Source organism: Phyllobates terribilis, unplaced genomic scaffold (genome assembly GCF_046119375.1).
Source record: "Phyllobates terribilis strain yellow unplaced genomic scaffold, ASM4611937v1 Scaffold_9__5_contigs__length_417890890, whole genome shotgun sequence".
NCBI lineage: Eukaryota > Metazoa > Chordata > Amphibia > Anura > Dendrobatidae > Phyllobates > Phyllobates terribilis.
Genome location: NW_027362769.1, coordinates 173,937,532 through 173,950,054, shown reverse-complemented (window position 1 = coordinate 173,950,054; position 12,523 = coordinate 173,937,532). Strand labels below are relative to the sequence as shown.

Sequence of the window (12,523 nt, the reverse complement as noted above, 5' to 3'; positions counted from 1 at the left end):
TTATTTGGCCACTGTATGGCACTATTACTTATAATAACAATAATCTTTATTTTTATATAGCGCCAACATATTCAGCAGTGCTTTACATACATATCATTGCTGTCCCCATTGGGGCTCGCAATCTAAATTCCCTATCTGTATGTCTTTGGAGTGTGGGAGGAATCCCACGTAAACACAGGGAGAACATACAAACTCCTTGCAGATGTTGTCCTTGGTGGGATTTGAACCCAGGACCCCAGCACTGCAAGGCTGCAGTGCTAACCACTGAGTCACCGTACAGTGCTAACTACTGAGCCCCCCCTGCTGCTGGTCATCTTATAGCAATTATCTGGAAGTCACATGATACAATTATTTGTTTACTGTTTGGAACCATTTAACATATGTTGTTATTATTATCTTATTTTACATGATACCGGTACTGTATTTTGGCACCATATGGTGGTATTAATTACACAGATTATTGTGCTTGTCTTGTATAACGGGGCGATTAATCAATAACATAACACCTTGGTGATTCTTTAACCCCTTAATGACAATGCAATGGTTAATTTTTGGTATTTTGTTTTTTCCTCAACTTCTTTAAAAGAGACATAACTTTTTTAGTTTTCCAACCACATTGCTATATCAGAGCTTGATTTTTTTTTACACGATGAGTTGTAGTTTTTAATGATACCATTGACATTACTATATAATATTATACTGAAAAATGAGAAAAAAATTCCAACTGCATTGAAATGGTAAAAAAAATAATGTTGCAATTTCGCCATTATCTTCATCTTCTGATCTTATTTGTACGCCATGCGATACTAAAGCTATAAAACTATAGTGTGTGTGTATATGTGTATATATATATTATATTATATACATATATATATATATATATATATATGTATATATATATATATATATATATATATATATATATATATACACAGTTGTGCTCAAAAGTTTACATATTCCGGCAGAATTTTTGCTTTCTTGGCCTTGTTTCAGAGAATATGAATGATAACGAAAAAACTTTTTCTCCACTCATGGTTACTGGTTGGGTGAAGCCATTTATTGTCAAACTTCTGTTTTCTCTTTTTAAATCTTAATGACAACTAAAAAGTTCACATACCCTGGTGATTTTGGCCTGATAACATGCACAGAATTTGACACAAATGGGTTTGAATGGCTACTAAAGGTAACATCCTCACCTGTGACCTGTTTGCTTGTAATCAGTGTGTGTGCATAAAAGCTGAGTGAGTTTCTGGGATCCAGATATATATATATATACAGTTGTGCTCAAAAGTTTACATACTCTGGCAGAATTTTTGCTTTCTTGGCCTTGTTTCAGAGAATATGAATGCTACCGAAAAAACTTTTTCTCCACTCATGGTTACTGGTTGGGTGAAGCCATTTATTGTCAAGCTACTGTGTTTTCTCTTTTTAAATCTTAATGACAACTAAAAAGTTCACATAACCTGGTGATTTTGGCCTGATAACATGCACAGAATTTGACACAAATAGGTTTGAATGGCTACTAAAGGTAACATCCTCACCTGTGACCTGTTTGCTTGTAATCAGTGTGTGTGCATAAAAGCTGAGTGAGTTTCTGGGATTCAGACAAACTCTTGCATATTTCATCCAGCCACTGACGTTTCTGGATTGTGAGTCATGGGGAAAGCAAAAGAATTCTCAACGGATCTACGGGAAAAGGTAGTTGAACTGTATAATACAGGAAAGGGAAAAAAAATATCCAAGGAATTGATAATGCCAGTCAGCAGCGTTCAAACTGTGATTAACAAATGGAAAATCAGGGGCTCTGTAAAAACTAAACTACGGTCAGGTAGACCAACAAAAATTTCGGCCGCAACGGCGAGGAAAATTTTTCGGGATGCAAAGAAAAGCCGGATTTTGGTAAGACCTTACCTGTAAAATCCTTTTCATCGAAGGAAGGAAGGGAGACACAGATCCATTACTAGTGGGTAGACAGAGCCCCACAGGATAGTTCACCTCAGATTTATAAAAAGTGACGACCGGCCCCTCCAGCTTAGGCTCCTCCTACTCCCATGATTCTCCAGTCCGTACACAAGCTAAGGAAGAGCAGATAACACCAGCGGAACAACACAACCCCTTCCGAAAAATCAGAAATGCATATAACAGAAAACACACACAGTCCCAGGCACTACTCACTGGACCTGACCACTGCGATGAGCTGGCAATGCTGGAACAGAGCCCTAGCGCGCCGATCCCAGCCCAGATGACCGCCATCAGAGAGGAGTCGCGCCACATCTGGAAAACAATAATACACTTCTGCCCTGGGAGGGTGCCGTGTCTCCCTTCCTTCCTTCGCTGAAAAGGATTTTACAGGTAAGGTCTTACCAAAATCCGTCTTTCAGCAGCAGAAGGGAAGGAAGGGAGACACAGATCCATTACTAGTGGGACGTCCCAAAGCAGTCCAGAACTCAAGGGTGGGAAACAGTGGCAGAATCGCCAACACCCCAACAACTTAGATAAGCGCGCAACAAGCGCCAAAACTAGAAAAAAGAGATAACCTAAACCACCGCCGCCTGCAGGACCCTGCGTCCCAAGGCCGCATCGGCGGAAGAACTCACGTCCACTTTATAAAATTTAGTAAAAGTGTGGACGGAGCGCCAGGTAGCCGCCCGGCAGAGCTGCGCTGCCGAGGCCCCCTGACGAACAGCTCACGACGAACCAACCGCTCTCGTGGAATGAGCTCGAACCTTAACCGGACAAGGCTCGCCCTTGAGCCGGTACGCCTCCAGGATAGCCGAACGTATCCACCGAGTTATAGTGTCCTTGGAAGCCCGCTGACCACGCCGACGACCAGCAGGAATCACAAAAAGAGAGTCCGACTTCCGAAACCCTTGCGTGATGGTAAGATAGAACTTCAAAGCCCGCACCAAATCCAATGAGTGCAAGGCCCGTTCCTTTGGATTCCTTGGTTTCGGACAGAGGGAGGGCAACACGATGTCCTGATTGACGTGGAAACGCGACACCACTTTAGGCAGAAAATCGCCACGGGTACGAAGCACCACGCGATCCGAGTGGAACTCCAGAAAAGGGGGCGAGCAAGACAGTGCCGCCAACTCAGAAACCCTTCTCAAAGAGGTGACCGCCACCAGGAAGACCACCTTCCAAGAAAGCAAGTAAAGCGTAGCTGAATCCATAGGCTCAAACGGCCCGTGCTGAAGAGCCTCAAAGACTAGATTGAGCCGCCAAGGAGCCACAAACGCCCTCCGGGGCGGGAACTGACGTGCAATCCCGCGAAAAAACGAACGCACATCCCTGCGCGAGGCAATAGCTTTCCGAAAAAGCACGGATAGTGCAGATACCTGACCCCGCAAGGTACCAACCGCCAGACCCTTGGCCAAACCACATTGTAGAAAAGCCAAGAAGTTGGGAATGGAAAAAAACCCTCGGGTTCCTTGACGATCCAGAACACCGTGAATAGAAGGCCTTCCAAGTTCTGTGATAAATCCTGGTCGTAGCCGGACCTCTGGCCGCCCGCAAGGTGGCGATGACTTCGGCCGAAAACCCACGACGGGTCAAGATCTCGGTCTCAAGAACCACGCCGTCAAACGAAGCGACTTCAGGTCCGGATGGCGATTGGGACCTTGGGTTAGCAGGTCCGGGCGAAGAGGCAGTGGAAACGGAGGCGCCGCCAGAAGAGACACCAGCGTTGAATACCACGCCCTCCGCGGCCAATCTGGCGCCACCAAAATCGTCGGAATACGCTCTAGTGTGATCCGCTGGATCACCAGTGGAAGTAAGGATACCGGCGGAAACACATAGATCAGCTCGAACTGGTCCCACGGGGCCACTAGAGCATCTACTGCCACAGCTTCCGGGTCCCTGTATCTGGACATGAACGTCGGACTCCTGGCATTCAGCCTGGATGCCATCAAGTCCACTTGGGGAGTCCCCCAGCGGGAGCACAGCAGTGCAAAAACTTCCGGATGAAGACCCCATTCCCCGGGATCCACCTGCTCGCGACTGTGGAAGTTCGCCGTGATATTCAGCACTCCTGGGATGTGAATCGCGGATATAGCCGGAACCCTGGATTCGGCCCAAACCAGGATCCGAGAGACCTCCATCATGAGTCTGGAACGCCTCGTCCCGCCCTGATGGTTGATATATGCGACTGCTGTCGCATTGTCCGTCTGAGTCTGGACTGGCAGACCGCTCAAAGGGACCGTCCAATGTCGGAGGCAGAGAAATATCGCTCTCAACTCCAAGATGTTGATCGGCAGAGACGACTCCTCTGACGACCAGACCCCCTGAACCCAGAGATCGTTCCAAACCCCCCCCCCAGCCAGTCAGGCTGGCATCGGTGGTAATGACCAACCACCGTGGGAGGAGGAAGGATTTCCCCAGGGATAAAGTCTCTGAACGTAACCACCATCCAAGAGACTCTAGCACCTTGCGGGAGATACCGACACAGCGATCCAGCGAAGCTGGCGATCGGTCCCAACGGGTCAGAATAAGATCTTGAAGACGGTACTGCTTCCATTGCCGCCACCATCAGACCCAGAAGGTGCATACACCTCCGAAGAGACATCATCATCGCCGACCTCATAGCCTGGACATGGTGACGAAGGTTCGCTTGTTTGTACGGAGGCAGGGACACCACTGCCCGTACCGTGTCGAAATGCATTCCCAAGAACAGGATTGACTGCGACGGCTCCAATGACGACTTCTTCCAATTGACCAGCCACAAAGTCCTCCAGGTGCTGAAGGGAGAGATCGCGAGCTGTCACCGCCTCCTCCGCTGTGGGTGACACAATTAACAGGTCGTCCAGGTAGGGGAGAATCGTAACTCCTTGCTTTCGAAGGAGCGCCATGAGCGGCGCCAGAATCTTTGTAAAAACCCTGGGCGCCGAGGGCAACCCGAACGGTAGGGCCACAAACTGGTAATGGGCCTGACCTATGGCGAACCGCAGGAAGCGGTGGCGAGCCCTGCCGATAGGGACATGCAAATAGGCGTCGCGGATGTCGATCAACACCAAAAAGTCGTGCTGCGACAGGGCCGCCACGACGGAGCGAAGATACTCCATACGGAATTTCCGGGTCCAGAATGGGGCGAAACTTGTCCTCCTTTTTGGGAACCACAAAAAGGTTGGAGTAAAACCCCCTTCCCTGGTCCTCTGGTGGAACCGGAACCACCACACCCTGCTGCAGAAGAGAGTCGACCTCCCGCAGCAGTGTGGCCGCTAACCTGGGCTCGGACAGGATGCGCGACTGACGAAACCTGTCCGGGGGTCGAGAATGAAACTCTATGAAATAACCTTCCGACATAACCCGCGTCACCCAGGCGTCCGATACGTGTGACGCCCAAATCGACCCGAATTGTAGCAGACGACCTCCCACCCGAGAGCCCTCGAGAGGGTTCCTGGCGTCAGTCCACCTTAGCGGGCTTTTTGTCAACCTCCCGCTTGTCCTGACGGAAATGTTGTTTCCAGGGAGTATGGGATTTCTGGGAGGTCTTTTTTCCGGAAGACGAGGGACGATCCGATCTCCAAGAAGGCTGACCGAACCGACCCCTGGGCCGAAAGGACCGACGACCACTACCGGCACTTGACTTGCCGGACGTAGAAACCGCTGCCTTTCGCTGCGGCAAAGCCGTATCTTTGGCCTTGGCCTTAGCAATCAGCTCCGTGAGGTCCGAACCAAACAGCTGACCGCCCTTGTAAGCCAGACTCAGCAAACCTTGTTTGGATACTGCGTCTCCGGTCCACTGTTTAAGTCACAGAGCTCTCCTGACAGTGACGGCCGAGGATTGAGCCCTGGACATCACCGAAGTAGTATCCAGCACTGCGTCCCTGCCATATCGGGCCGCCTCTTCCAACAACTGGAAGAGCCTTTCCACCTCAGACAGCGGAGTCCCATCTTGCCATGCCGTCCGCAGCTGATCCAACCACCGCAGCGAAGCCTCACCAGCCCACATGGCCCCCAAGGCCGCTCGGAATCCGTGACCCGCGGCCTCGTAGATGGACTTTGCCGCTAACTCCGTCCTTCTGTCCAGCGGGTCCTGAAGACTCGCCTTCCCTTTAACAGGAAGCAAAGAGTATTTGCTTAGCTGAGACAATGGCACATCCACTTCAGGAGAGGGGACCCAATTAGTGATCGTTTCCGTGGAACAGGGATACAGGGCATCAAACAACCGCAACCCTTGGAAATGTTTATCCGGACACAGGCGTTCTTTCTCCACCGCCTTGTTAAGTTCTCCGTGCATCGACAGCGTCGAGCGAGCCCGACACGACTCCTGATACAGCCGGGCCGATTTGCCCGGGCGCCCCGTCACCTCTTCAGACAGTTGTAACTCTTCCCGCCTAGTTTCAACAAAAGCGTCCACGCGGCCCGAAAGCGAAGCAGAGCGACCCCGCCGATTCTCTTCATCAGAATCGGAGACTCACCAGAAGAGTCTGTCGGCGATTCTGAAGCCCCCGACGCACTGCGCGGAGGAGACTGCGCCGCCACAGGCCTGTGACGCTTCTTGCTTCTAGAAGTCGGTTGGGACTTAGCAGAGACCCAATGACCCAGGAGGTCAGACAGACTGTCAATGGAGCGAGTGAGTGCCTCCACCTTAACATCACTGAGACCCCCAACTAGCGTTGAACCGGACGGCGTTGAAGACCTCGGCGTATCAGATACGTGTGACCGATCCTGAAGTGGACCGGGAGAGAGGTCCGCGCCCCCTGGTCCCTGATCCGACATGCCCCCAACACAGTTGCGAGCATCGCGGATAAGGCGGTAATAACCTTACAATGGGTACAGTAACCAAGGATGTGTGAATTCCACTACCACAGCCTGTTCTGGCACAATAAATCACCCGGCACTGAAGGGTTAAAGCTCCTCCTCGGCCTGCGGAGCAAAAGTTAACCTAACAGACTAGAGAGAAGCACCCTCTGATCCCAGAAGGGTGCACCTCCAGAGAGGGTTAACCGCCTGATGGGCCAGACCCCGTTCAGAAGGGGTTAATGCTACTGATCCGCACTACCCTTTTTGTGAGGTGTGCGTCAGAGCCATCTCAGCAGGGAAGAAGCAGCGCTGTATACAGCACACCATGTCAGCTAGGACATAAGGAAAGTGCTCTGCGCTGTAATACCCAAGAAGGAACTTTCTGCCTAAAAGGCAGGAGAGACTCACCAGCTGGCGTAGAGACTGCTCTTCTCGGTGTGTTGAGAGCGGGGAGCAGGGAGTAGGAGACGCTGCACGAGGATGGACGCTGGCTGGAAGAAGAAGGGGCTGGGACATCTCCAGCGCGCGCTTTCCCGGCACTTCCTGTCACGAGCTAAGAAGACCGACAGCAGAGAGACGCTAAGCCACGCCCCCCGCCGTGAACGGAGCGCACAAATCCTCCGTTCCCGCTCCCCTGCCCGCCGAGGATCAAACGCTGCATGCAGAGGAGAAATCCCTGCAAGCCAGAAAAAAACAGCAGTCACCACAAAACACATATACAGTGACAGCGGCTGCCGCAGCAGCCGCTGAAAGCACTCAATAAGAGCACTTACCCAGCTGAGCGCCACAGGGACGCCCAGGGATGTGTGGCACCGTGGCCCTTGCTCCCCCCCACGGCGGAGCGCGCAGGGACCCCACACGAGCGGTGTACGTCTTCGCCATGGAGCGCCCTGTATCCCCCGGGGCCAGCAGGGTTCTGTGGGGACATCCTTAGGGGGTACGCAGATCTGCCAGGGGAGGGTCAGGGTCCCAGCAGCGCTGAGACCCCCTGAGACCTCTAGACCACGGGGGGTCCAGGTCTCCGGAATAAAAATAAGAAAATCTTCTGAGGAGCTGCGAAGGCAGCGACTATCCTCTGCGACCTCAAATTTAAAACTGAGGAACATAGGAGTAGGAGGAGCCTAAGCTGGAGGGGCCGGTCGTCACTTTTTATAAATCTGAGGTGAACTATCCTGTGGGGCTCCGCCTACCCACTAGTAATGGATCTGTGTCTCCCTTCCTTCCCTTCTGCTGCTGAAAACCCAGAAATAACATCAGCTGAAATTCAGGACTCTGAAAACTAGTGGTTTGGCTGTTTCAAGATGCACAATAAGGAGGCACTTGAAGAAAAATGGGCTGCATGGTCGAGTCGCCAGAAGAAAGCCATTACTGCGCAAATGCCACAAAGTATCTCACCTACAATACGCCAAACAGCACAGAGACAAGCCTCAAATCTTCTGGAACAAGGTAATTTGGAGAGATGAGAACAAAATTGAACTTTTTGGCCACAACCATAAACATTACATTTGGAGAGAGGTCAACAAGGCCTATGATGAAAGGAACACCATTCCTACAGTAAAGCATGGAGGTGGATCGCTGATGTTTTGGGGATGTGTGAGCTACATAGGCACAGGGAACTTGGTAAAAGTTGAAGGAAAGATGAATGCAGCACGTTATCAGAAAATACTGGAGGCAAATTTGCACTCATCAACCCAGAAGCCGCGCATGGGACGTACTTGGACGTTCCAACATGACAAGGTTCTGGAGTGGCCATCTCAGTCTCCTGACCTCAATATCATTGAGCCACTCTGGGGAGATCTCAAGCACGCAGTTCATGCTAGACAGCCCAGGAATTTACAGGAACTGGAGGCTTTTTGCCAAGAAGAATGGGCAGCTTTACCATCTGAGAAGATAAAGAACCTCATCCACAACTACCACAAAAGACTTCAAACTGTCATTGATGTTATAGGGGGCAATACACGGTATTAAGAACTGGGGTATGTGAACTTTTGATCAGGGTCATTTGGATGTTTTTGGTTGTCATTAAGATTTAAAAGAGAAAACACAGTAGTTTGACAATAAATGGCTTCACCCAATCAATAACCAGGAGCGGAGAAAGTTTTTTTGTTCTCATTCATATTCTCTGAAATAAGGCCAATAAAGCAAAAATTCTGCCGGGGTATGTAAACTTTTGAGCACAACTGTATATATACATACACAGTGTGGAAAGCTGTTAATTTGCACTTTATTGCATGAAATAAGGATTTGATACAATAGAAAAACAGAACTTAGTATTTGGTCCAGAAACCTTTGTTTGCAATTACAGAGGTCAGATGTTTCCTGTAGTTCTTGACCAGGTTTGCACACACTGCAGCAGGGATTTTGGCCCCCTCTTCCATACAAATCTTCTCCAGATCTTTCAGGTTTCGGGGCTTCAGTTTCCTTCAAAGATTTTCTATTGGGTTCAAGTCTGGAGACTGGCTAGGCCACTCCAGGACCTTGAAATTCTTCTTACGGAGCCACTGCTTAGTTGCCCTGGCTGTGTGTTTCAGGTTGTTGTCATGCTGGAAGACCCAACCACGACCCATCTTCAATGCTATTACTGAGGGAAGGAGGTTGTTGGCAAAAATCTCGCGAATGTGACCCCATCCATCCTCCCTTCAATGCAGTGCAGTCGTCCTGTCCCCTATGCAGAAAAGCTCTCCCAAAGTATGATGTTTCCTCCACCATGCTTCACGGTTGGGACGGTGTTCTCGAGGTTGTACTCATCTTTCTTCTTCCTCCAAACACGGCGAGTGGAGTTGGTACCAAAATGTCCTATTTTGGTCTCATATGACCGACCAGATGACCTTCTCCTATGCCTCATATGGATCATCCAGATGATCATTGATAAACTTCAAACGAACCTGGACATGTGCTGGTGTGAGCAGGGGACCTTGCGTGCCCTGAAGGATTTTAATCTATGACAGAATAGTGTGTTACTAATGGTAATGTTTGAGACTGTGGTCCCAGCTCTCTCCAGGTCATTGACCAAGCCTGTGTAGTTCTGGGCTGATTCCTGACCTTTCTCAGAATCATCCTTATCCCACGAGGTGAGATCTTGCATGGAGCCCCAGACCGAGGAAGATTGACAGTCATCTTGTGTTTCTTCCATTTTCTAATAATTGCGCTAACAGCTCTTGCCTTCTCATCAAGCTGCTTGCCTATTGTGCTGTAGCCCATCCCAGCCTTGTGCAGGTTTACAATTTTGTCCCTGGTGTCCTTAGACAGCCCTTTGGTCTGGGCCATGGTGGAGAGGTTGGAGTGTGATTGAGTGTGTGGACAGGTGTCTTTTATACAGGTAAAGAGTTCAAACAGGTGCAATTAGTACAGGTAATGAGTGCAGAGTAGGAGGGCTTCTTAAAGAAAAACTAACAGGTCTGTGAAATCCAGAATTCTTGCTGGTTGGTCGGTGATTAAATACTTATTTCATGCAATAAAAGGCAATTTTTCTTATTTAAAAATCATACAATGGGATTTCCTTGATTTAATTTTTAGATTCTATCTCTCACAAGTGAAGTGACCTACGATAAATATTACAGATCTCTCCATTCTTTGTAGGTGGGAAAACTTGCAAAATCGACAGTGTATCAAATACTTATTTTCCCACTATATATTAGTGTTTAAAATAAAATTCAGATGTTGGTAAAAAAAAAAGTTTGTCTTTTGTCCAGGGCAGTATTTGCCCTTAGGCACTTGTAGGCACGTGCCTAGGGCGCCGGAATTCTGGGAGGGCGGCGCCTGAGCGTGTTTTTTTTTTTTTTTTTTCCGGGTGGCTCCGCCCCCCCCCAGGCAGTGGCGGGGGGCCCCCGGACTGCTCCCCCAGCAGCGGCGCACGGCCGCTGCTTCTTCTCCGGCCAGGCCAGCACTGCAGCAGTTAACTTCCCTGTGCGCTGGCCCGGCCGCGTCACTGCTAGGAGACACGACCCTGTGTGCGGCCGTGTCTCCTAGCTGTGACGTCACGCAGTGCGCACCCGGCCTGCAGTGCTACTTACCACCGGAGAAGACTGTCTGGAGCCGAGCCGGGGGATGGTGAGTCTGTGTGTGTGTGTATGAGAGTGAGTGTGTGTATGTGTGATTGAGTGTGTGTGTGTGTGTGCAGGCAGATATCATTGTGTGATGTCTGTTTATATGTATTTTTGTGTTTCAAATGTGTTTATGCGTGTATGTACAGTACAGACCAAAAGTTTGGACACACCTTCTCATTTAAAGATTTTTCTGTATTTTCATGACTATGAAAATTGTACATTCACACTGAAGGCATCAAAACTATGAATTAACACATGTGGAATTATATACTTAACAAAAAAGTGTGAAACAACTGAAAATGTGTCTTATATTCTAGGTTCTTCAAAGTAGCCACCTTTTGCTTTGATGACGGCTTTGCACACTCTTGGCATTCTCTTGATGAGCTTCAAGAGGTAGTCACCGGAAATGGTCTTCACTTCACAGGTGTGCCCTGTCAGGTTTAATAAGTGGGATTTCTTGCCTTATAAATGGGGTTGGGACCATCAGTTGTGTTGTGCAGAAGTCTGGTGGATACACAGCTGATAGTCCTACTGAATAGACTGTTAGAATTTGTATTATGGCAAGAAAAAAGCAGCTAAGTAAAGAAAAACGAGTGGCCATCATTACTTTAAGAAATGTAGGTCAGTCTGTGTGAAAAATTGGGAAAACTTTGAAAGTGAGACCCTGGCAGCTTTAGAAGAAGAGCCGCAGGGGGTCCGTTGGGTGCATATATTTTATCTTATTATTTCATAACATTTTGAATGTGCTTTAAATAAATATACAGGGGGAAAATACCAAATTTAATCACTACACTCACAATTCTGCAAAAATCAGAATTGTGAGTGCAGCTCTGCAGGTGAATGCAAAAAAATATCTTGAGGTTTATATCAAAAACAGTAAAAGCAAAGTTTTAGTAAAGTTACTTCTTCTCATAAACAGCCGTACCCGAGACAGTGCCAAGTGCATCTCAAGTTCTGCAATCCGTTTCCCCGCGCAGGCGCGCAACCCGTATCCAAAGGGTATGGAGCTGAAGGGGTGATGTGCCATGCCCTCATCTCGGAGCCACCGCTGTGGATAAAACTTTTCTGCGTCTTTGAAATTGGCTTCATCCCTTGAAATGGAATAATGGTTCAGCACAAAGAGGGTCTGCAAAGAGGAACATAAATCCGGGATTTGAACCCTGGGTAACTGAGCCGGAGACACATCTAAGACACAAAACTTACATTTTGGGGGAATTTATAGTCTCCAATCACCACTTCATGCTCATTAACAACTCTTGCATTTGTTGGAATAACAGGATAAAGTCTGCAGAGAGGGATGACAGCAAAACACCAACTCAGGGTCTCAGTGACAACCCAACGGGCCAGAATGGCGGTAAAGGTTGTCACCCACCATGTGTTACCTTCATACACATTTATTCTCTTATCTGTAAAAGTAAATGCTCCCACCTCAGGGTCTCCTTGATCACGGCCCTCAGTAAGGGCATGTGGGTGATATCGTCCGCCGCAGGGATGCGGTCCATGGGAACGGCCTTTGTGACCTCATCGTACAACAGTTGCTGCAGCTCCAGGTCTCGAGCCAAGTGATACAGGGACCAACATAATGTGTTTGATGTCTGGAAATGGGAATGAAAATTGTGACTATACAGCCTATAACCTTAATAAGGCAGATATCTAGATTTGTTAAGCCAAGAGAAATACACTATTATCTTTGTGTTGACTTATAAATGTATGCATATTTCTGTGGCTGGTCA

At 48.7% G+C, this 12,523-nt stretch overlaps 1 protein-coding gene across 1 annotated transcript in view; it reads right to left on the bottom strand.

Moving 5' to 3' along the window:
* Positions 1-12,523, bottom strand: part of LOC141161895 (sterol 26-hydroxylase, mitochondrial-like) — a 66,870-nt gene that overhangs the window by 906 nt on the left and 53,441 nt on the right. Inside the window, exons 6-8 of the mRNA XM_073647389.1 lie at positions 12,219-12,385; positions 11,994-12,075; positions 11,716-11,916 (exon numbers count right to left, since the gene is read on the bottom strand). Coding sequence (XP_073503490.1) covers positions 11,716-11,916; positions 11,994-12,075; positions 12,219-12,385 — 450 coding nt within the window. The remainder of the gene's footprint in view (positions 1-11,715; positions 11,917-11,993; positions 12,076-12,218; positions 12,386-12,523) is intronic.